At 66.2% G+C, this 22,550-nt stretch overlaps 10 protein-coding genes across 10 annotated transcripts; 6 read left to right on the top strand and 4 right to left on the bottom strand.

The window, feature by feature from the left end:
- Positions 1 to 226: 226 nt before the first annotated feature.
- MICPUCDRAFT_32230 (uncharacterized protein) lies at positions 227 to 2,972 on the bottom strand (the record flags this gene model as incomplete). The annotated part of the gene is made up of 1 exon (XM_003057185.1): positions 227 to 2,972. The coding sequence occupies one exon, from the start codon at positions 2,970 to 2,972 to the stop codon at positions 282 to 284; it is 2,691 nt and encodes an 896-aa protein (XP_003057231.1). The 3' UTR covers positions 227 to 281.
- A 143-nt stretch (positions 2,973 to 3,115) lies between these two features.
- MICPUCDRAFT_14889 (uncharacterized protein) lies at positions 3,116 to 3,592 on the top strand (the record flags this gene model as incomplete). Its single annotated transcript, XM_003056720.1, has 1 exon — positions 3,116 to 3,592. The coding sequence occupies one exon, from the start codon at positions 3,116 to 3,118 to the stop codon at positions 3,590 to 3,592; it is 477 nt and encodes a 158-aa protein (XP_003056766.1).
- A 110-nt stretch (positions 3,593 to 3,702) lies between these two features.
- TIC20 (chloroplast envelope protein translocase family) lies at positions 3,703 to 5,090 on the bottom strand. The gene is made up of 3 exons (XM_003057186.1): positions 4,777 to 5,090; positions 4,554 to 4,658; positions 3,703 to 4,423 (listed from the first exon to the last, which is right to left on the bottom strand). Exons 1-3 carry the CDS (start codon positions 5,002 to 5,004, stop codon positions 3,953 to 3,955), a joined length of 804 nt encoding a protein of 267 aa, XP_003057232.1. The 5' UTR covers positions 5,005 to 5,090; the 3' UTR covers positions 3,703 to 3,952.
- Positions 5,091 to 5,414: 324 nt separating this feature from the next.
- On the top strand, positions 5,415 to 6,779 carry MICPUCDRAFT_56164 (uncharacterized protein). Its single transcript, XM_003056721.1, has one exon. The coding sequence runs from the start codon at positions 5,440 to 5,442 to the stop codon at positions 6,688 to 6,690; it is 1,251 nt and encodes a 416-aa protein (XP_003056767.1). The 5' UTR covers positions 5,415 to 5,439; the 3' UTR covers positions 6,691 to 6,779.
- Positions 6,780 to 7,513: 734 nt separating this feature from the next.
- Positions 7,514 to 7,741, top strand: MICPUCDRAFT_56165 (uncharacterized protein; the record flags this gene model as incomplete). The annotated part of the gene is made up of 1 exon (XM_003056722.1): positions 7,514 to 7,741. One exon carries the CDS (start codon positions 7,514 to 7,516, stop codon positions 7,739 to 7,741), a length of 228 nt encoding a protein of 75 aa, XP_003056768.1.
- A 97-nt stretch (positions 7,742 to 7,838) lies between these two features.
- Positions 7,839 to 10,146, bottom strand: MICPUCDRAFT_56166 (heat shock protein 70, mitochondrial precursor; the record flags this gene model as incomplete). The annotated part of the gene is made up of 1 exon (XM_003057187.1): positions 7,839 to 10,146. One exon carries the CDS (start codon positions 10,144 to 10,146, stop codon positions 7,948 to 7,950), a length of 2,199 nt encoding a protein of 732 aa, XP_003057233.1. The 3' UTR covers positions 7,839 to 7,947.
- Positions 10,147 to 10,379: 233 nt separating this feature from the next.
- MICPUCDRAFT_56167 (uncharacterized protein) lies at positions 10,380 to 14,375 on the top strand (the record flags this gene model as incomplete). The annotated part of the gene is made up of 1 exon (XM_003056723.1): positions 10,380 to 14,375. The coding sequence occupies one exon, from the start codon at positions 10,380 to 10,382 to the stop codon at positions 14,373 to 14,375; it is 3,996 nt and encodes a 1,331-aa protein (XP_003056769.1).
- Positions 14,376 to 14,583: 208 nt separating this feature from the next.
- Positions 14,584 to 15,567, top strand: MICPUCDRAFT_25609 (uncharacterized protein; the record flags this gene model as incomplete). The annotated part of the gene is made up of 2 exons (XM_003056724.2): positions 14,584 to 14,668; positions 14,834 to 15,567. The coding sequence occupies exons 1-2, from the start codon at positions 14,659 to 14,661 to the stop codon at positions 15,565 to 15,567; spliced, it is 744 nt and encodes a 247-aa protein (XP_003056770.1). The 5' UTR covers positions 14,584 to 14,658.
- A 96-nt stretch (positions 15,568 to 15,663) lies between these two features.
- On the bottom strand, positions 15,664 to 18,349 carry MICPUCDRAFT_46667 (uncharacterized protein; the record flags this gene model as incomplete). The annotated part of the gene is made up of 1 exon (XM_003057188.1): positions 15,664 to 18,349. One exon carries the CDS (start codon positions 18,347 to 18,349, stop codon positions 15,734 to 15,736), a length of 2,616 nt encoding a protein of 871 aa, XP_003057234.1. The 3' UTR covers positions 15,664 to 15,733.
- Positions 18,350 to 18,625: 276 nt separating this feature from the next.
- MICPUCDRAFT_56170 (uncharacterized protein) lies at positions 18,626 to 22,379 on the top strand (the record flags this gene model as incomplete). The annotated part of the gene is made up of 1 exon (XM_003056725.1): positions 18,626 to 22,379. Exon 1 carries the CDS (start codon positions 18,660 to 18,662, stop codon positions 22,377 to 22,379), a length of 3,720 nt encoding a protein of 1,239 aa, XP_003056771.1. The 5' UTR covers positions 18,626 to 18,659.
- Positions 22,380 to 22,550: the final 171 nt, after the last annotated feature.

Here is a 22,550-nt window from a genome sequence, read left to right on the forward strand (position 1 = left end):
CTAGCGCGCGACGACGCGTGCGCGTCCCCGCGAAACGGACGCATCGACAGATGATACGGCCTGGTATCCTGACCATCTGTTCGGGCGTTTGGCGCTCCGCGCGCGACTCCACTATGAACCCGACACCTTCAAAAGGGCACACGCCCGCGGTGTAAGGGCGATTCCAATTGGAGAAGCGCGTCGCGTCCCGGAGGATCGCGCGTCGAAAGTCGCAGAAAAACAAACTAAACACATCCTGAGCGTTCTGTTCTACTGTAATCTAAACTACGACAGTCGTTCACTCACGCGAGCTTCCCCAATCCGTCTCGCGTGTTGAACCCGCTCGCGCTCGAGAACGTCGGCATCGCCCCCAGAGAGCTCGCCGTCAACGCCGAAAACGCGCCGACCATGAACGCGAACGGCAAAACCACGATCCACTTCAGCACGCGGTAATACCGCATGTGGAACGACACCGAGTACGAGTCCTCCGCGTTGAGTCGCGTGGCGTCCGCGACGCGCACAGTGACCCTCCCGCGCCCGCGCGCGTTCGGGACGTCCACGCGCAGCGAATACGTCCCCGGGGTCTCGAACGTCGCGGCGACGCGACGCGAAAAGTTTGGCGCCGTGATCGACACGACGACGGCGTACGGCCCGTACTTATACACGGCCGGGGTCCTGGCCTTCCGACCTCCGCGCCCCCGGCCCTCGCGGACGTCCACGATCTCAAACGCGACGTCCATCGCTTTCCCTCGAACGTCGTGGTACCCTCGGTCCAACGCCCGCACGCCGTACCACCCCGCCCTGGCGACCATGTTATTCCCCGCGTGCACTTGCGACGGCCACGCGTTCATCGGGTCGTACGGCGAGTTCAAACTCTCGTACGCGTACACCACGCCGTTCATGGACGCGATGATCAGATCGTTCTTTCCGTCGCCGGTGAGGTCGTCGAGGAGAGGCATCGCGTACGACGTCTCCCCGACGTCGATCACGTCGACGCACGCGCGCGCGCCGTCGATGACGTACACGTACCCGTCGAACGAGTTCACGACGAGGGATAGACCGCCGGGCGAGCCGCGCGCGCGCGCCGGGTCGGATGCGGACGCGGATCCTAACTTCGCGAGCAGCACCGGGGACATCACGCGTCCCCTCGTGTAAAACGGAAACGGCGGCTTCGGTTTGCCGGTCGCCGCGGACAACACGTGCACCGCCCCGCTCGAGGTGCCGACCGCGAGTTCGAGCTCGCCGTCGCCGTCGACGTCCCCGAAGGTCACGCCCTGGGATATGAGCGACGCGAGGTGCGTCTCCCACACCTCCGTGGCGTCCCTTCGAAACGCGGCGACGCTCCCTCGCGTGTCCGCGGCGACGAGCTCTAGGTATCCGTCGCCGTCCACGTCCGCGGCGGCCACTTGGCCTTGAATCTCCCCCATCAGAATCGGCCAGCGTTTCTGCGTCGTGCCGTCGTGCCTCAGGACGTACAGAAAACCAACCGAGGTCCCGAGCGCGATCTCCAAGTACCCGTCGCGATCTATGTCGACCACCGTGGGGGCGCTGTACATGTACGCGCGGTACGACACCGCGTCCGTGGACAGATCCAAGTGCGTCTGCCATCTCATCTCCAGGGTTTCCAAATCCGCGACGTAGACCCCTCCCGCGACGTACTTCCCGATGTCCACGTTCACGCCGAGCTCCGCCGCGTGCGCGGGGTTATCGTAGTATTCCTTGTCGTAAAAGTACGACACGCTGAGGATGATCTCATCTCGCCCGTCGCCGTCGAGGTCCGCGATGGCGGGCGTGCACAACAGGTGCGCGTCCACGAACACGTACTCGTCCTCGTGTTCGTGCCTGTGCGCGGGTTGAACGAACGCCTCGTCGTCCCACCCCGCTCTGCGACGCGTCCCCGGCTTCGACGGCGCCGCGTACGACTCCGAGTCGGAGTTGGAGCTCGAGCTCGCGTCCGCGTCGTCGCCGTCGCCGTCGCCGTCGGTGCCGTCCCAAAACGCGTCGTTTTCCTCGTCCCCGCCGCCGACAATCTCCGAGAGCTGGTCGCGGTCGTACCCGAACGACGTGCTGTGCGCGCTCGGCGCGTCGTCGTCCTCGCCCGTCCCTCCCAAACCTTCCGGCTCCACGCGCTCCTCGTCCGCGTCGTCGCCGGCGTCCGCGTTGTCGAACACTTTAAAGGACGCCGCGGCGTTTCGCGTGAGCCGCCGCCCGCCGTCGTCCGCGCCCGGTCCTCCTCCTCCTCCTCCTCCTCCTCCTCCTCCTCCTCCGTTCGTTTGCAGCATTGCCCTCGCGCGGCGGCGTCGCGCTTCGTGCGGCGGCGCGCGCGTTCCCGCGTCCTTCTTCTTCTCCGGGGCTTTAAACCCGCTCTCGAAGCGCTCGTCGTCCTCCGCGCCGACGTCCGCGCGCGCGTGGTCGACGTGGTCCGCGGCGAGGCCGACGTGCCAGTCCCTCCTCACCCGCAATCGCGGCACGCGCAGCGTCTTCTCCAGCCTCTCCCCCGCGTGGTCGTAGAACCGCACCTCGCCGTCGTACGTCGGCAGCAGGATCGTCGTCCCTGCTGAGGACGAGTGATGCACGAGCGGCGACGCGTGCGCGGTGCTCTCGTGGAACGACGGCCATCGCCCCCCCGCGCGAGCGCCGTCCTCGCCCTCGAGCACCTCGAGGTAGTGCACGAACGACGGGACGACGATCTCCTTGTGGCCGTCGTCGAACAGGTCCGTGACGACCGGCGTCGCGTACACGGAGCTGCTCACCTCGGTCTGCCATCGAAGGCGGAGGTTCGCCGGGCAGACGTCCCGCGGGATCGCCGCGAGCTCGTCGTCGTGCGCGTCCGGCTTCGCCTCGCGATCGAGGTACTTGTTCGCGTCGGCGTCGCGCGCGAGGTGGTCGTCCCTCGCGATCGGCCGCGACAGCTGCGCGTTCGCGACGGACGAGATCCCGAGGAGGAGGAGGACGAGCGTCGCGAGCGGCGTCGAAGCCGACCGCGACGTCATCGCGGCGGCGGCGGCGCGCCGATGCGCTGTGGCACGACGCTTCGTTTCATCGCGCGATAAAAATCGCAATCGCGCCTCATCACGTGAAGCAAGTTCAAAAGCGCGCGAAATCTCAGAGATCTGGGCGCGCGGGACCTCGCGCCATGAGCGGCATCGCGCGCAGCAGGCTCATGGAGGAGCGGAAGGTGTGGAGGAAGGACAAGCCGCACGGTTTCTACGCGCGGCCGGTCACTGTCGGGGACGGCAGCGTCGACATCTTGAAGTGGGAGTGCCAGATTCCGGGCAAGAAAGACACGGACTGGCACGGCGGGTACTACCCGCTCACGATGGAGTTCTCCGAGGACTACCCGTCCAAGCCGCCGAAGTGCAAGTTCCCGGAGAAGTTCTTCCACCCGAACATCTACCCGAGCGGGACCGTGTGCTTGTCGATCTTGAACGAGGACGACGGATGGCGGCCGTCGATCACGCTGAAACAGATCTTGCTCGGTATTCAAGAGCTCCTGAGCACGCCCAACAGCGCGTCGCCCGCGCAGAGCGAGGCGTACATGATGTTCACGACGGACGAGAAGCAGTACAAGATCAGGGTGAGGCAGCAGGCGGCGAAGTATCCGATCGCGTGATATCATACAGTAGTGGGTGTGGGGGGAAGCGCGGGGGGGCGAGTTTCATAGCGGATTGGATTTGTGACGCGAACGCAAGAGTGTTTAGCATCATCGCGACGCGTCGTTCGTTTCGCAACCTCGCACGCGCGTCGATTGCATCGGTGTCTATGTCTCTCTACTAAGTCGCCGCCGTCGTCGTGCGAGGTTTATTACTCCGCGTTTGGCTCGAGTCTTCGCCGACCGAACGCCTCTCGCTCCTCCGCGCCACGGCACGCGTCTCTCCTCCGTCCGCCGCCGCGTCCGCCCCTCCGCTCGCCTCGTTCGCGTCCGCGTCCGCGTCCGCGTTCGTCGCGTCGCGTCGCGTCGCCCGCCGCTCGCTCACTGATCCCGCACCTGCGCGTACACCGCCTCGGTGATGATCGGAATCTCCGGGTAAATACCCTGAATCACGTTCCACATGCAGTACCCGATCGCGAGGAGCGCGTTCGTGAGCGTCCCGAGCTCCAGGATGTCGCCGATGAACGACGTCGTGATGTACATGGGGAGGTACTGCATGATGAGCCCGGCGAGCATGACGCAGATGTCGAGCAGGATCGCCTGCATGGTGTTGTACCGCACGAAGTGCGGCATCGTCGTGTTCCTCACCACGGTCAGGAACAGGGTGAAGAACGTCACGAACGGGATGAACGAGTTGCTGTAGAAGATCTGGAGCAGCGGCGAGATGGCGAGCGCTATGTTGATGCAAACCGGGTACGCCATGAACGCCTCGCCCGTGAACGCGATCGCGCCCATGCACGGGATGAGGTACGGCAGCAGCGATAGCGCGCGGTGCTTCAGTTGCGCGTGGATCTGTGCGAGGAATGGGACGCGCGCGGGTCAGTCGTCGTCGGCGTCGGCGCCGGCGCCGGCGAAAGTTCGCTCGTCCGGGAGCTTCGCGGGTTCGACGAAACTCGAGCGCGAGAGGCGCCTCGAGACGCACCTTGCCCTTGTTCGGGTTCTTCCCGAAGAAGATCTCCCAGAAACCTTTGGGGTCTTCCTGGAACCGCGGCATGCCCGGGGGGATGTCGCCGACCTGCGCGACGACCTGAGAAGCAGAGGGGACGGACGGATGGAGGCGTCAGCGAGATGCACACCCTCCTCGCGCGAGTAACGATTAACCCTAGGTTACCGGAGCAAATGCGCGACGGAGACGCGCGACGCACCGTCCCCCTTCGCGTCTTACGAGCCATCGAGACGCCGCTCGGGACTCCAACATCGTCGTTCATCGTCTCCACGCCCGCGTGTCGCGGCGCGCCGGTCGTGGACCCGCGCATCCCGCGAGGTTTCCCCGCCGGGGCCGCTCCCGCTCGCGCGCATCGCTTCGCGGCTTTCGATTTCGCGCGCGACGGCACCGCGGACGCGAGCGAGAACGCGCGCGATGTGGACGCCATCGTTCGTGAAGCTGGCTTTCACGTCGCGTGTGCGGACGACCGAATCCGTCCCGTGCGCGGCGCGAGCCTGCACGTCGTCGCTCGCGCGTGGAGCTGTGTCTCCGGCGTCGTCCGCCGTCCGCTTTCCAACCGGCTTTCCACCGAACTTTCTGTTATCATGGCAGTGCATCTGCAGTGACCTTCTGCAGTGGGTCGCAGTGGAACTTGAGCGGCTTCGCCGATCCGTTTTTCACCCACCTCTCGGTGTCACGCTCCGATCGAGACGCCTTTCAATTGACCGATGCATCACGATCAACTGAGACAGTCTGCGGGACAGCTGGCCGCGATTTCCTGGTGGATCTTTTCGCCACGCTGGATACGCAGGACGTGTCGTGTCGCGCCTCGCGCGCCGACAGATCCACGGCGCACACCTCGACGCACGTCGGTACGAACGAAATGGCATCCTCCCTCGCGTCATCCTCCGCGCTCGGGCTCAAGTCCGTCGCCGCCGCGCGCGTCGCGAGCTCCGCCCCGCGCCGCTCCGCGGCGGTCGCGCGCGCGCGATCGGAATCGTCGTCGTCAAATGTCGATGACGTGCAATCCGTCGTCGTCGACGCCGCGTCGCCGGTCGTGAACCGCCGCGCGGCGCTCACCGCGGGCGCGGCGTCCCTCGCGTCCCTCGCGGCGGCGTCCCCCGCGTTCGCCGGGATGTTCGACGGCATGGAGATGCCCGACCTCGGCGGCGGCGACGTGAAAGCGAAGCGCGAGATCAACCTTCCAGAGCTCGTGATCGAGCCCATCCCGCGCGAGGAAGGCTACCCGCTCGCGAACGGCGGCGAGAAGACCAGGGCGCAGGGGCAGTACATCAAGTTCATCGAGCCGATCATCGTGGAGAACATCGACCTGCCGTTCAGCGAGTACATGAGGCTCGCGCTTCACGACGCCGGGACGTTCGAGGTGGTCGGTAAGAAGAACGGCGCGAACGGTTCGATCCGCTTCGAGCTCGACCGCCCGGAGAACCAGATCTGCAAGAGGGCGTTCGAGTCCGTCAAGAAGATCAAGGCTGCGATCGACGCCAAGGTGGACCAGCCGATCTCGTGGGCGGACGTCATCGCGATCGTCCCGCAGTTTGCCGCGCGCATCACGTTCAAGGAGGAGTACTACGAAGAGATGGGCGCCGACGACCCGAACTTTGAGTTCCTCTTCATCGGGACGAACCCGTATCTCGGCGCGAAAGTGAGGATCGGGCGCCCCGACGCGGACGCGGCGGACCCGGCGGGGCTCGTCCCCGGCGAAGACGCGACGTGCGACGAGCTCTCAGCGTGGTTCAAGAGGATGGGTCTCGGTCCGAACCAGCTCTGCATGTTCGCGCCGTACCTGTACGAGGACGCGCAGAAAGGTTTGGACCTCGTCGTCCAGGACAGCACGAACGAGGCGGTGTTGAACCAGTACGCGAGTCAGAGGAAGCTGGGCAAGCGCGCGCCCGGCCCCGCGGTGACGATCATCAAGAACTACAAGATCACCGTGGACAACTGCATCCCGGGCGGGAACAAGTACGTCGGCGGCGTGAGGGACCCGCCGTACGTGGAGTACGCGTACATCCGCGGTGGCGGGGAGATCCCTCGCGTGACGACGTTCGGGGCGTTCCCGGGGTCGAGCGACCTCGGGTCGTCGAAGTTCGCGCAAAAGGTGCGCGGGGACCGGTGATGAGACCGACCCGGTGAATTTTTGCTCCGCCTCCGACGGACGCGACGCCGCGGTAGGAGATGTTCTAATAATATAGGAGCGCATACGTGATGTACGACGCGCGCGCGTATTTGGCGTCGGGCGCGTGACGTCTCGCCCGCGGGTGCGATTCCCGCGTCTATCGAGCGACGCGGAGCGCGCGTCGGCGGTGCGGTTTTCGTTCGGTGCGAAGGCGCGACAGCGATTGACCGAACGGACGAAAGCTTTATATTATTTGATTTCGCGTTGACAGACACAGTCTCGTTGAAACTGAGCGACCCACAGGTCCGAGGATCGAAACCTCGAGCCGATAAAACTGAAAGCGGAGGTCGCGGGTTCGAAACCCGCGGTCTCCTCTTCATCGGCTTGGCGCAGTGGAAGCGTGGTGGGCCCATACATCTCTCTCGACGAACACACCTTTTACCATTTTTTTTGGCAACCCGAGCGCCACTAGACGGCGCGACATGGGCGCCCCGGCGAGCGGGACGTCGCAATGGTCCCACCACATAGAGATGGGGGTCCAGCTCTTCGGGTTTTTTCTGTTCTGCGCGTGCGCGTTCTTGGCGTACATCGTGCGTGACCCCGCCTTCGCGCGCTCTCCTCGCCGCCGTCGCGTCGTTCGACTGTCGAACGACGACTGATCCACGTGCGCGATCGTTCGGTTCGGTTCGGTTCGATCGCGCGCGCCGTCGCCCGATGACGCCTGACGTTTCCTCCCCTCCCGTCCTCCCCGCAGTCGATATACCTTCGTAATAAACGAGCCGAACGCCAGCGGTTGAGGAACAAGCTCGCGGTGAGCGGCGTCATGGAGGGTGGGGGCGTCGCCGGTCTGGCGGCGATGCGATCGAAGATGGCGGGGCGAGGGCGAGGAATCGACCCGACGCGGCCGCTGCAGCGCATGGAAGAGGGCGGCGCGGGGAGGGGGCTAGGGGGGTTGAAGAAGAGCTCGTCCGGGGGAGGCGGCGGGAGCACCGGGACGCTGTTAGAGTCCGTCCGGTACCTCGAACAGGGCGGGAAGCTGTCGAGTAGTTGACGAACTGAATTATATCGCCTTAGGTTAGGATCGAATCCGTCGTCTTATAGAAGAGCGCGAACGCGTGCGCGAGCACAGCACAAGGGTATCGCTCTTTGGCTCGAACGGCGATGCTCATTAAACAAGCGACGAGCTCTGCGATATCAAAAAATCCACTCCCTCCCTCCCTCCTTCCCACGCCGCGCGCGCGACGGCTCTCGTCACTTTCACTTTTTCTCCTCGCCGCTCTCTTCCTCCTTCTTCGGCTCCTCCTCCTCCGCCGCGGGCTGCTCGTCGCCGCCGCCGGCCGCGCCCTTGTTGATCGCCTCGCCGATCTTCATGACCGCCTGCTGCAGCTCGTTGATCTTCTCCCGGACCTGCTCCAGGTCCTCCGCCTCGATCGCGGAGCGCAGGTTCCCTTGCGCCTCCTTGATGCCGTCCTTCACCTCCGCGGGGACTTTGTCCCCGTGCTCCGAGAGGTTCTTGTCCGCGCTGTAAATCAACGTGTCCGCCTCGTTCTTCGCTTCGATGAGCTCCTTCCGCTGCTTGTCCGCGTCCGCGTGCGACTCGGCGTCGCGGACCATCTGCTCGACCTGCGCGTCGGACAGACCGCCGGAGGACTGGATCGTGATCTGCTGCTCCTTGTTCGTCGCCTTGTCGCGCGCGCTGACGTTCACGATGCCGTTCGCGTCGATGTCGAACGTGACCTCGATCTGGGGGGACCCTCTCGGCGCGGGGGGGATGCCCATGAGGTCAAAGTTCCCGAGGATCTTGTTGTCCGCGGCCATCTCGCGCTCGCCTTGCAGAACCTTGATCCCGACCTGGGTCTGGTTGTCCGCCGCGGTGGAAAACGTCTGCGACTTTTTCGTCGGAATCGTCGTGTTGCGGTTGATGAGACGCGTGAAGACGCCGCCGAGGGTCTCGATCCCGAGCGACAGCGGCGTGACGTCGAGGAGGAGGATATCCTTGACGTCACCGCGGAGGACGCCGCCCTGGATCGCCGCGCCCATGGCGACGACCTCGTCCGGGTTCACGCCCTTGTTCGGCTCCTTCCCGGCGAAGAGGTCCTTGACAATCTCGTGCACCTTCGGCATGCGCGACATCCCGCCGACGAGAAGAACTTCGTTGATCTCGCTCGCGGAGACGCCCGCGTCCTTGAGGCACGACCGGCACGGGTCCTTCGTCCTGTCGAGAAGCGGCTGCACGAGCTCCTGGAGCTGCGAGCGCGTCATGGACATCGCCATGTGCTTCGGCCCTGACGCGTCCGCGGTGATGAACGGAAGGTTGATATCCGTGCTCTTCGCGGACGAGAGCTCAATCTTCGCCTTCTCCGCAGCCTCGCGCAGGCGCTGCACCGCGAGCTTGTCGCTCTTCAGGTCGATCCCCTGCTCCTTCTTAAAGTTCGACGTGAACATGTCCAGAAGCGCGGTGTCGAAGTCCTCGCCGCCGAGGAACGTGTCGCCGTTGGTCGCCTTCACCTCGAAGACGCCACCGGAGATCTCGAGGATGGAGACGTCAAACGTCCCTCCGCCGAGATCGTACACCGCGACGAGGCCTTCCTTCTTGTCCACGCCGTACGACAGCGCCGCGGCCGTGGGCTCGTTGATGATCCGCAGGACGTCCAGACCGGCGATCTTCCCCGCGTCCTTCGTCGCCTGCCGTTGCGCGTCGTTGAAGTACGCCGGCACCGTCACCACCGCCTGCGTGATCGGATGCCCGAGGTACGACTCCGCGGTTTCTTTCATCTTCTGCAAGACGAACGCGCCCACCTGGGACGGGGAGTACTGCTTGCCCCCCGCCTGGACCCACGCGTCGCCGTTGGACGCCTTGATGATCTCGTACGGCACCATCTGCGCTTCTTTCCGCGTGTGCTCGTCGTCAAACCGGCGGCCGATGAGACGCTTGCACGCATAGAGCGTGTTGGTCGGGTTCGTCACCGCCTGTCTCTTCGCGGGCTGTCCGACGAGGCGCTCACCCTTCTCCGTGAACGCGACCATGGAGGGGGTCGTCCTCGCGCCCTCCGCGTTCTCGATCACCTTCGCGTTCTTTCCGTCCATCACCGCGACGCACGAGTTGGTCGTCCCGAGATCGATGCCGATCACCTCGTTCCCGGCCGCGCGGTGGGCGGAGGTCGAGAACCTCGCGTCCGCGGCCGCGAACGCGGCGTTCACGTTCGCGCGGGACGCGCGCTGTGGAGTGGAGGGGGGAACGGAACGGGCGGGAGGACGGAGGGGGTGGTCAGGTCGCGTCGCGGACGCGGATCTCGCGTCGGCGGACGATCCGCCGCATTTCCGATGCGAGCGCGGCGCTTGGCGGACGGACGCGATCGGATGGATCGTCCGCGCGCGATCGCGTCGTTCGGGGCGCGCGGGGGGACGCACCAGCGCATTGCCGCGGCGCGCGCTTCGGAGAATACCCTGAAGCATCTTACGACTCGCTCTTCGTCACCTGTCGCGTGCGACGACGTACTGCATCGCCGCGGTCGTCGCGGTCGACGTCGACATCAGTCGGGCTTCGACAACCTTCCGCCGACATGTGCGGTCGGTCGCCATCTCGCGAAACGGCGGCTGGGCGTGATGAAGACAGCACGGGAAGTTCGGGGCCCTCTCATCATCATCATCGACGCGCGCGGAGAGAGAGAGGCACGCGCGCTCGCGCGATGGTGCAACGGCTGGAGGTGCCGGGGCACGTGCTCCAGCACTTCTGGGACCTCGCGAACGTCGAGGCCGAGGTCAGGAGGCGGTCCGCGGTCGACCTCGTGAGCGAGCTCGCGACGGCGCAATCGAATCACGCCGAAGGCGGCGGCGCGAGCGCGACCGCCCGCGACGACGCCACCTCAGAGCTCGGTCCATCCCTCCGGGCGTGCTCTCCGGTCGTCGTGTACGCGCTGAAGCGCCTCGCGCGCGGGCTCGGCTCCGGTCGCTCCGGCGCGAGGCAAGGGTTCGCGCTCGCGCTGACCGCCGCCTTCTCGGAGATTCCGATCGCGAGCCTGGACGACGGCCTCCAGCTCTTGAAGTCGTCGCTCGAGCCGATCACGCAGAGCACGAAAGGCTCGGAGGCGAGGGACATCCTGATGGGGCAGCTCTTCGGCGTCGCCGCGCTCGTGCGCGCGATGCGCGCGCGCCTCGCGACCGGGACGATGACGGCCGAAGACGCCGAAGCGTTCGGCGCCGTCGTCGCGGAGGAGACGTCGGCGCTGGCGACGTCCAAGGCGTACCTCGCGGAGTCCGCGGCCGCGGTGATCCTGGAGCTCTCGCACGCGCTGGGGGAGGGGGATGAAAACGCAAACAACGACAACGCAAAAAGTAACGCATCGATGACGCGGGTGATCGAGGCGTCGAGCGCGCTGACGAAGTGGCTCACGACGCCGATCGCGGACGCGGGGCCGGAGACGATTCTTCTCGCGTTGGAGCTGTGGCCGGCGCTGCCGCCGAGCGTGCGCGCGAACTGCGCGGCGCTACCGCGCGGCGTGGACCCGGTCGCAGTCGGAGGGAGCGGCGATGGAAAGAAGGGAGGGAAGAAAGGAGGAAAGGGAGGAGGGAAGGAGAAGGAGAGCGCGTCGCACGTCGCCGCGGTGTTCGACCGAGAGCACTTGAGCGCCGTCCGAGACGCGTTGATGGAAGCGTCGTACACGCACCCGCAGATGCACTCGGTGTGGGCGTGGTTCCTCTCGAGAGTCGCGTCGGTGCCCGGGGGGCTAGAGGCGACATGGGACGTCCTCGTGGAGGACGGCCTGCTCGTGAGCGGGTCGCATCAGCGTCGGTACTTGGGGTTCCGTCTGTTCGCGTCGATGTTGCCGCTCGCGTCTGCCCAGAGCGTTCCCGCGTTGTTCTCTCCGGGGTTCACGCGGTGTCTGCTCAATAACCTCGCGAAACCGGATAACTACCTGCACGCCGCGGCCGCGGACTGCCTCGATCAGATCGTCGCGTTCGCGAAGTCGGCGGACACGAAGCAGGACGTGAAGCTGTCCGTCATCGCGGCGCTTCAACGCCTCGGGCCGAACCGGTTCGATAAGATTTCCAAGAAAAACGCGGTGCGCGAGCTCATACAGTCGCTGTCCGTGGACGACGCGTCCGGGTACATGCGCGAGCTCATGGGCATCTTCGTCGCGTCGCCGTCGTCAGACGACGACGCGAGCGCGATGGCGGGCGGTGGAACGGACCAACCGGGCGGGCACCTCCTAGGGAGCAAACGACGCCTGTGGGCGTTGGAACAAGCCGCGGGGCTCTTCCTGCGCCTGCCGCGAGCGGCGCAGAGAGAGCTCGTGGAGTTTCTCACTCTCCACGCGCACTACCGCGCGAACGCGTCGGACGCAAAGCCGGCGTCAAAGTCGAAGAAATCGAAATCGGCGGCGAAGAAAGGCGGCGGCGGGTCGCTCGTCGAAGACGTCGGCGTCGCACCTCTCGGCGCGCCGGAGGATGGTTTACGCGAAGCGTGCGCGACGCGACTCGCCGCGTTGCTCGCGTCCAACTTGAAAGCGCAGCGCGCGGCGAGCGCGAGGAAAGAGAGCGACGACGACGCGAATAAGAACGGGAAGAAAGAGAAAGGAGGCAAGAAAGGCGGCGAGAAGAAGAAGGACGACGACGCGAAAGCCGCCGCGGACCCTAAGCCGGACCCTAAGGAACCGCCCGCGGATCTCCTTCTCGTCGCCGCGGATATTTGCCGAAAGTTGGACGCCGACGACGCGGTGTCCCTCGTCGACGACATGCCCGAAGACTGCGCGGCCGTGCGCGCGTCGCTGTTCGCGGCGCTGGATAAGACGACCCAGGCGTCCGCGAACGCGTCCGCGACCGCGGTCGCGCCGTTGTTGCGCGTCCTCGCGGTGTTGCAGCTCGGCGACTGGAGGGAGTTCACGCCTTCGATCGAGGACCTCCCGCGGTGCGTGGACGACCTCATCTCTCCTCCGAAACCCTCCGCGAAGAAGAAAGCCGCGAAGAAGAGCAAGAAAACGGCGGACGCAGAGGACGATGTCGAGGCAGACGAGCCACCGAACCCGATGGACGTCCTCGTGGACGTCCTCCTGAGTCTCCTCGCGCAGCCGTCCGCGCTGTTGCGAGACGTCGTCGAGCACTCGTTTAAATCGTTATCGCCGTCCGTCACCGGCGCCGGCGTCGGGGACATGCTCCGCGTCGTGTTAGCCCCGGACGCGGACAACAGGAACGCGGCGGGCGGGGACGACTCCGATTCCGAAGACGGCGCGCCTCTCGCGGAGGAGGACGACGAAGACGACGACTCGGAAGAGGAGGAGGAGGTTGGCGGCGGCGATTCCGACGACGATTCCGACGACGACTCCGAAGACGACGACGCGCCGATGGATAAGGCCAAAGCCGACGCGATCGCGGCCGCGCTCGCGAGGTCCGGCGCCGCCGCGGACTCCGGTTCTGACGACTCCGACTCCGACGACGACGCGATGGACGACGACGCGATGTTCAGGATCGACAAGCTCCTGGGCCAGGCGTTTAAGAGCCGACGGGAGGACATCACGCGAAAAAAGTCGCTCGTGCGCGCGACGCGGGACTTTAAATTCCGCGTGTTGGCCCTCCTCGAGCTCTACGCGCGCGCGCAGCCGGGCTCGCAGTGGCTCCCCGGGACCGCGCTGCCGTTGCTCGGCGCGATGCAGACCGCGCTCGCGGCGGGGACGCCGCAGGCCTCCGCGCTCGCGGAGCGCATCGGCGGCGTCTTGACGAAACACGTTTGCCACGCGAGGGACCTCCCGAACGACGCGGGGACGGAGCCGATCACGGTGAAATCGCTGTCGGCGTCGTTGAACGCCGCGGTGCGAGCGGCGGCGAAACCGTCCGGCGGCGGCGCGGAGGGAAGCAAAGGGTTCGCGAAGCCCGCGACCGCGGTGGCGATGTACTTGTTGAGGGTCTTGGAGGCGACGTCGAGGAAAGAGAGCGGCGCGGACGCTGCCGCGGACGTCGCGTGCGCGGAGGCTGTCGAAGCCTACGGCGACGCACTGGAGATGTTCAAGAGCAACAAGAACTGCCGACTCAAGACGCCGTTCTTCCAGGCTGCGTTCGAGAGGCACCCCGCGCTCGCGGCGGAGTTGTTACCCGCCGTCGCCGGGTTGCTCACCGCCGGCGGGGACAAGGCGTCGTCGCGGGCAGAGTACCTCCGCGCCGAGGGCGCGAAGCTCCTCAACGTCGTCCTCTCGTTGGGTAAGAAGCGCTCCCCCGCGGTGTGCAAGTCCGCGGCGAAGCACAAAAAAGTCATCGCGGCCGCGATCGTGGCCGCGATCGCGGCGCCGTGTAGGAACCGCGGCGCGAGGGCGGACGTCGCGAAGACGTTGACGCAGTGCTGCGAGGCGTTCGCGCGGGCGTCGTCGGACGCGCCGCTGTCGACGCTGATGGACCCGAACGCGGTGGTGGACGCGGTCGCGGCGCAGTTTTCTGTTCCTGGGATGCCCCAAAAGGGTGTCAACGCACTCACGAGGGCGTGCACGCTCGTGGGGAAGACCGCCCCGGAGGCGATGCCGGCGGAGGAACCCGCGGCCGGCGGCGGCGGCGGCGAGAAGAAGAGGGACCGCGCCGAGGGGAACAAGGGCGGCGCGAAGGGGGGCAAGAAGGACGCGAAGAAGGAGAAGGGGGACAAGAAGCGCAAGGGCGAGTCCGGGGGCGATAAAGTTTCGAAGAAGAAGCACAAGAAGAAGTGATCCACCTTAGGCGTTGATAAGAAACAGACTGCTGACTGACGAAGGAAATTCTCGCGAGCCCTCTTCGCCTTCTCAGTTTCTTCTTTTGCCCGCGCCGCGCCGAAATTTTTTCCTCGCGTGCTGTGACGTCGCTCGCTTCTTCCGAGACCGCGTCGACGGATCGCGGCTTGTCACTGCACGTAGCACCGCGCTCGCGATGGCAAACGCGGCGGCAAATGCGCTCGGCAACCTCGCCAAGGCCGCGATCGGCCTCGGCGTCACCGGGACCGCGCTTAACGCGTCCATGTACGACGGTGCGTGCGCGATCCGATCGAACGATCGATCGCCCTCTCGCTTAATCGCCGCCCTCTCCCCACGAAACGAACGATTCGCCGCCGACGCGTCGACGACTGATCTCGCGAGATCGCGCTCCCGCTGACCGCGTTTCTCCCCCCCGTCCGTAATTCCTGCCAACACAGTCGACGGAGGCAAGGCCGCGGTGATGTTCGACCGCTTCCGCGGCGTCCTCCCGAAGGCCGTCGGCGAGGGCACGCACTTCCTCGTGCCGTTCATCCAGAACCCGACCGTCTACGACATCCGGACGCGACCGAAGTCGATCAGCTCCGTGACCGGGACGAAGGATCTGCAGCAGGTGAACCTGACGCTCCGCGTGCTGTGCCGCCCGGACGTCGAAAACCTCTCGGAGATCCACAAGAACCTCGGGCAGGACTACGACGAGCGCGTGCTGCCGTCGATCGGGAACGAGGTCTTGAAGGCGACCGTCGCGCAGTTCAACGCGGACCAGCTCCTGACGCAACGCGACGAAGTCTCGAAGAGAGTCGCCGCGGCGCTGCGTCTCCGCGCGAAGGACTTCAACATCGTGTTGGAGGACATCGCGCTGACGCACTTGTCGTTCTCCGCGGAGTACAGCAGGGCGATCGAGGCGAAGCAGGTGTCGCAGCAGGACGCGGAGCGATCGAAATTCATCGTGCTCAAGTCTGAGCAAGAGCGCGAAGCCGCGGTCATCCGCGCGGAGGGCGAGTCCGAGTCCGCGCGGTTGATCTCGCAGGCCACGCGCAGCGCGGGCCCGGCGCTCGTGGAGCTCAGAAGGATCGAGGCCGCGAGGGAGGTCGCGCAGACGTTGTCGAAGAGCAGGAACGTGATGTACCTCCCGGGCGGGAACTCGAACATGCTCCTCGGTCTGAACCCGTGAGGAGGCGCCACGACGGCGACGGTGGGTGGGTGAGCGGAAAGAAAGAGCGGCGCCTCTTTTATCGTAATGCGCGCGAGTTAACGACGGCTTGTTTGGTGGTTTGTGAATAAATCTTCGTTACGAGCATCGGACCGCGTGCGACGAGTTCTTCGCGCTAGTCGTCGGTCTACGTCCCAAACAGGTGCCTCTGGTACGGCGGCTTCTCGATCGCATTCAGGACGTCGTCCCACGGCCTCTCCACCATGAGCGCCTGCCCCGGGGCGAAATACCCCAAGAACAGGCACGGATCGCTCAAGTTCACGACCTTGATGTCCCCGCCGCCTTCCTCGCCGCTCGTCTTCCCTCCCTGCTTCTCGATCGCGCCGAAACCGCCTTTGTCGCCTCGATACCCTTTCCGCCTCCGTTTTTTCGTTATGGGCGCGGGCGTAAACGTCGGCACGACCGCGAGGTTCACCCGCGCGATCGCGCTCGGCGTGTGCGCGAGCAGAAGCTGACTCCCCGGGGTCGGATCGAACGACAGACCGCAAATCTGCCCCGGCAAGGTCTTCAGCTTCGGCGGCGCCGTCGCGACGCTCTTCGCCGTCGCCATCGCGGCGGACCACGGCGTGAGCGTCCCGGCTTCGACGTCGTACATCACGATCGCGTTGTCCCTGACCGCGAGCGCGAGAACCCCGGCCGCGGACAGCGCCATCGCGGCGACGGGGGGCCAGGACGCCAACCCGGGCGGCGGCGGGAGGCTCTTGTGAAGCTTCAGCGCGTCGAGGTTGTATACGTGCACCCCGGCCGCGCGTCTCGAGGCGGTCCCGCCTTTGGTCGTCACGACGGCGAGCCACTGCCCGTCCGCGCTCGCGCACGCGTGCGACACCGCGGGGCACCCGACGTCGCCCGCGCTCACGGGATCCATCGCCTTCCTTCGCTTACCGCTCCCGCTGCCGCTGGTGGCTTTATCTAGCGCCGTGGTCGCCGCGGAAATTTTTGGCAGGTGCGCTCGCAGCGTCCGCATCACCTCCCAGCTCTCCAAGTCGACGACGTGCACGGCGCCGTTGACGCCGACGGCGACGAGAACTTTCCCGTCGGGCGTGAACAAGAGGCAGTTCGCGGACGTCACCCCGCCAACCGGCGAGTCTTGCTTCCGAAGCGTCCACTCCTCGCGTTTCACCCCCGGCGTCTCCTCCGTCTTGTTCACCTCGAACAACCGCAGCGAGTGCGCGTCGGAGATGGCGACGAGCGCTCCGTCGGGGGATATCGCGCTGCTCAGCGTCCGTCTCTTGCCGCTCAGTTTCGCCCTCAAGACGTGCGTCGGCGCGGACGCGAGCTTCATCATCCCGTTGTTCGCCTTGCTCGCTTCGATCACCTCCTCGGACGGGCGACCCGGCCCGCCGCCGAGCCCTTCGCCGAGGCGCCAGAGGTCGACGCACCTTCCGTGGTCGCACAACAACAAAGGCGGCGTCGGCGCGTTCGCGAGCGTCGGTTTCGGCGCGACCGGTTCATCGTCCGCGCCGCCGCCGTCTCCGCCTCTGTTCCCCTGTCCTTTTCCTCTTTTCTGTTTCTTCCCCTTCGGCGCCGGCGGCGCGGTCCACAGCCCCCCGCCGGTCATCGAACACGGCGTCCGCTGCGGCACGCTCACCACGCGCACGGGGTGCCTTCGTTGGAAGTGATTCGCCGGGTACGCGAGCAGTTGCGCGTCGTTCCCCCCGGACAACAAGATCGGCCCGCCGCCGCCGCCCCTCCCGCCGTCGCCGTCTTTACCCCTCTCGCCCTTACCATCGCGGTCGCCCCCCCCGCCCGGGGCGTGCGCCATCGCGAGCGCCCTGACGTCGTGCGTGTGCGGCCGTTTGGTGCTGCCGAAGGTCCACTTCTCCAACCCGGGGCCGGCGCCGTCCTCGATGCGGTTGAACACGCACACTTGCGAGTCGATCCCGGACGCGAACACGCACGTCCCGGCTGGGTTCGACGCGAGGCACGTGACGTCCGCGCCGTGCTGCCGGAACGTGTACAGCTGCGTCCCGAACCGCTTGTCCCAGAATGTGACGTCGCCGTCCTGACCGCCGGAGACGAGGGTGCCGTCGGGGAGATACGTCAGCGCCCACGTGCACCGCTCGTCGCTCTCTTTCGGTTTGTCCCCGCTCCCGACCGTGATGCGCATGACTTCGGATAACGTCGCGACTTGCATGATGTGTATCGTCCCCACGGACGTCCCGACCGCGATCTGCGTGCCGCCGACGCCCCACGCGAGGCTCAGGAGCCGCCCCTGCAATCGCAGGAAGGATCGTCGATGGCTCAGCCCCGAGCCGACGCCGTCGCCGCCGAGGAGCGTCAAGAGTCGAATGCACCCGTCGTCGCACGCGATCGCGACCCGCTGCGGCTCGCCGTCCGTCGGTCGCGGCTCCGCGGCCATCGCCCACACGGCGCCGCCGTGCGAGTCCGTCGTGCTCCTCGCCCTCAGCGCGCTCAGATCCCACTCCGTGACGACGCCGTCGAGGCCCGCGGAGAGGAGGCGGCACGGCACGTCGTCCGCGGCCGCCGCGTTGTCCGCGTCGACCCAGTCCCCGATGAACGGCGCGACCCAGGTCAGGCACGAGATCGCGGCGCCTTCTTTCCCGGGCACGCGCGCGACGCATCGCCAGTCCGCGGTGTCGTAGATTTCCAAGTCCCCCGATTCCCTCGCGAGCGCGACTGTGCTCCCGCCGGGGGCGACCGCGATCGCGACGACGGCCGCGGGCTGCCACTCCACGAACCGGCTTCGATGCAGCTCGAGGCCGCTTCGCGCGCCGCCGCCCATCGCGCTCGGTCCGGTCCTCTCCTACACGGCGCAGCGCGCGGGAGAGTAGAGCCGGGCGGCGGCGGCGGAGAAAAAAACTCGGCGCAAAAAAAGTGCAGCAGTCGCGGTCGCGGTCGAACCTGCCGAACCCGCCGATGAGCCGAGACTGGTGACCAGGGGTCCCGGTCGAGGCCTCCTTTCACGCGCGAACGCGAACGCGAATGCGTGATCGGGAAAAAAAAATCTGCGTTGTCAAGATTTGGATTTGACGTCGTCGGTTCGGCCGCACTGAGACCGGCACGACGCGAATCACGCACGGTCACGCCGCACGATGGGGATCTTCACCGCCCCCGAGACCCCCGGGGAGATGTTCATCCGCTTCGACACGGACAAGAGCGGAACCCTGGAGGTGGACGAGGTGAAATTCGGTCTCGCGGAGATGGGGGCGCTTCGCAAGACGACCGCGGGCGAGGCCGCGACGATCTGCCGCGAGGCGTTCGCGGACAAACCCGAGGGCTCCGGTCTGGACATGGACGAGTTCAAGCTCCTTCTCGCGAAAGTGGAGATGATCGGGGGCACCCCGGGGAAGAAGAAGAAGGAAGCGATCAAAGAGGTCGAGGTGCCGTACGGGTACAAATCCTGGGACGGCTCGCTTCCGACCAAGTCCGCCTTCATGGGATTCGCCGGCAGCAACGGCTCGCTGTCGTTGGACGAGTGGAACGAGATGATGACCGCGAGCAAACTGGTGGACGACGTCGTGGACGAGATGACGACCGGCATCATATTCGCCCGGGCGTGCAAGAAGGGCAAGCGGATGTTGAATTGGAAAGACGGGACGTTTCTCAACGCCCTCGCCGCGCTCGCGACGGAACACAAGGTCGGGTGGGCCTCCGTCGCCGATCGCGTCGCGGACTCCGCGCCGTTAGGGTCCCCCGAGCTCAAGTCAAAATCGAGAGACACCGAGGCGGCGAAGATGCGCGAACAGAGGAGACAAGAGGCGTTGGACGCGAAACTGATGGAGGCGTTCAGTCGTTACGACGTCGACGGCAACGGGACGCTGGATCTCCAGGAGATGGGCGCCGCGCTCGCGGACATGGGCGCGATGCAGAACGTGGACGTGCGCTCTGTTCGTAACTTGTTCAAAGAGTTCGACGCGGACGAGAGCGGGGACATCGACTTTGGCGAGTTCAAATCTCTTTGCGGCAGGGTGGAGGAGATCAAGAAGAAACGCGCGAAAGCCGCGGCAGAGAGCGGCGGCGACGTCGGCGACGCGACGGTTCCCCCCGGGTTCGCGTCCACGCCGTTCGCGATCGCGCTCAAGAAGACGTTCGACTCGTTCGTGGAGGCGGATCAGACCGGGGTCGCGTCCGCGGCGTGGGCGGAGCTCCTGAAAGAGACCCGGGTGTTGTTCAAACGCGACCGCACGTTTGACGAGGAGGGCGCGGAGCTGATCTTCAACAAGGCTTTCGGTCCCACGTTCCACGACACGGTGAAGACGCTGAAGTGGGACGACGGCACGTTCTTCAGCGCCGTCGCCGCCGTCGCGACGGAGCTGAAGGTGACGTTTGACCTCGTCGCCGGGAAGATCGCGCGGTACGGCCCCTTCCGCGCCGCGCGGTCGGGCGGCGGATACGAATGCGTCGCCCTCGTCTCCGGCGGGAAAGACAGCGTCTTCGCCGCGATGATGGCGCAGTCGCACGGGCACCGGATCGTCGCGATGGCGAATCTGTACCCCGCGAATAACGGCGTCGAGGAGCTCGACTCGCACTGCTTCCAGACCGTCGGGCATCGCTGCGTCGCTTCGTACGGCGCGCTCACGGGGCTGCCGTTGTTTCGAAGGAAAATCCGCGGCGCGTCCGTGAACACGGACATGGCGTACGACGTCCACGGCGCCGTGGACGGGGGCGTCGACGAGGTCGAGGACCTCCGCGCGTTGCTCGCGGGGGTCGTGAGGGCGATGCCGAACGTCAAGGCGGTCTGCTCCGGCGCAATCTTGAGCGATTACCAGCGCCTGCGCATGGAAGCCGTCTGCGCGGATCTCGGTCTCGTGTCGCTGTCGTACCTTTGGCGGCAGCCGCAGTCGTCCCTCCTCGAGCGGATGTGCGACTCGAACGTCGAAGCCGTGCTCATCAAGACCGCGGCGATGGGTCTGCAGCCGACGCGCGACCTCGGAAAGACGATCAAAGAGATGCTGCCGACGCTGTACGAGATCGAGAAGAAGTACGGCTCGCACTGCGCGGGCGAAGGCGGCGAGTTCGAGACGCTCGCGCTCGATTGCCCGTTGTTCACGCGCGGGCGGCTGCACATCGCGCCGAACGAGCAGAGCTTGCTGACGAGCGCGCCGGAGGTCATCATCACGTCGGAGGATACGCTCGCGCCCGCGGGGCACCTCGCGATCGTGCAGCACGCCGTCGAGGTAAAGCAGGGGATGGACTGGATGGTGGAAGGTAAGGTTGTCGAGGTTGACACCGACGCGCCGCCGCCGCGAAGAGTCGGCGTGAGCCACGAAGAAGCCGCCGTCGCCGCGGCCGCCGCGGACGTCTTGCTCAGCGAGGTGGACGTGCGCGAGACCTGGGGCATCACGAATCGCTCGATATCCGCGCGCGTCGTGGTGATGAACGAAGAAGCGAGAAACACCCCGGCGGCGGCGGCGGCGAGCGCGGAGGCCTTACTTCTCGCCGTCCAAACGCGGCTGCGGAGGTGCAAGGAAAGACTCGACTGGTCCGCGGTCGCGTTCGTGCACTTATACGTGAACAACATGGACTACTTCTCGAGCGTGAACGCGGCGTACGCGCGCGTCGTGCCCTCGTGCAAACCCCCCGCGAGGGCGTGCGTGGAGCTCCCGCTCCCCGAGGGCGTCGTCGTCGCGTTGGACGTCCACGTCTCCGTCGCGGACCCCGCGCCGTCGAGGTCGCTGCACGTGCAAGGCATCTCGTGCTGGGCGCCGCCGTGCATCGGGCCGTACGGTCAGGCTGTATCCGCGCACGGTCTCACGTACCTCGCCGGATGCATCGGGATGGAGCCCGCGACGTTGAACGTCGTCGACGCCGCGTCGGAGGCGCGGCGGTCGTGGCGGACCGCCGCCGCCGTCGCGCGCGTGATGGGGTCGCCGCTGTGGCGCGATTGCCTCTGCACCACGGTGTACGTCTCCGTGGTCGGCGGCGACGACGCGATGACGTCCACGATGCGGGCGTTCGAGGAGGTATTAGCCGGCGCGAAGTGGCAGGACGACGTCGACGTGCCGGGGGGGGATTTGCACGTCGCCGCGGGCGTGCCGGCGGGGAGGCGACGCGACGACTCGAGCGCGGACGACGAGGAAGGCGACGACGGACGCGGCGATGTGCGCGGCGGCGATGAAGGAGAAGACGATCACGAAGAAGTCGCGTCCGCGTCCAAGGCTGTCGGCGGCGACGGCAGCGCCGCCGCCGCCGCGTCGTCGTGGCCGTGGGAGTGGCGGCCGCTCGTCACCGCGGTCGTCGTCCCGAAACTCCCGAAGGACGCGTCGTGCGAGGTGCAGCCCGTGTTACTCGACGGCGACGGTCCGAACTTCTCGACGAGGTACCAGAAACTCGTGGACCCGTGGGACGGCGACGTCGACCAATCCCGCGCGGAGATCGTGATGGAGTCGCACGACGTCGGGTTCTGCCGCTGCGTCTCGCTGTCGCGCGAGGGCCGGTTCTGCCGCGCGACGGCGGCGACGCCGTCCGACGCGGACGCCACGATCGCGCTCAAGTCCATCGTCATGTGCGTCGCGATCGCCCTGGACGAGGTCGAGGACGTCAGATGGCGCCACGTGTGCATGATCAAGTGCTACGCCACGACGGAGTGGCTGGAGGCGTTCGGCGAGCGCGAGGACCGCGACGGGGCGGCGGCGTTGGCGGACGCGCTCGACGCGTTGATCAGGAACAGCGCGCTGAGTTACGGGAAAGGCGTGAACCCGTTCGGGGTTCGGGTCGTCGTCGTTCCCGTCGTGCGCGCGAGCTTCGATTCCGTGACGGACGCGGGGATGGTCCTCGAGCTCTCCGCGATCGTCGGCGGCGGGGATCTGTAGACGGACGGGACGGGACGGACTCGAGAGGGTCGGTGGGTTTAGGAATCGAAATCGAAATCGAAATCGAAATCGAAATCGAAATCGAAATCGAAATCGAAATCGAAATCGAAATCGAAATCGAAATCGAAATCGAAATCGAAATCGCGACGTCTGGACGGGCGAAACCCGCGA

Source organism: Micromonas pusilla (genome assembly GCF_000151265.4).
Source record: "Micromonas pusilla CCMP1545 genomic scaffold MICPUCscaffold_3, whole genome shotgun sequence".
Classification (NCBI taxonomy): Eukaryota; Viridiplantae; Chlorophyta; class Mamiellophyceae; order Mamiellales; family Mamiellaceae; genus Micromonas; species Micromonas pusilla.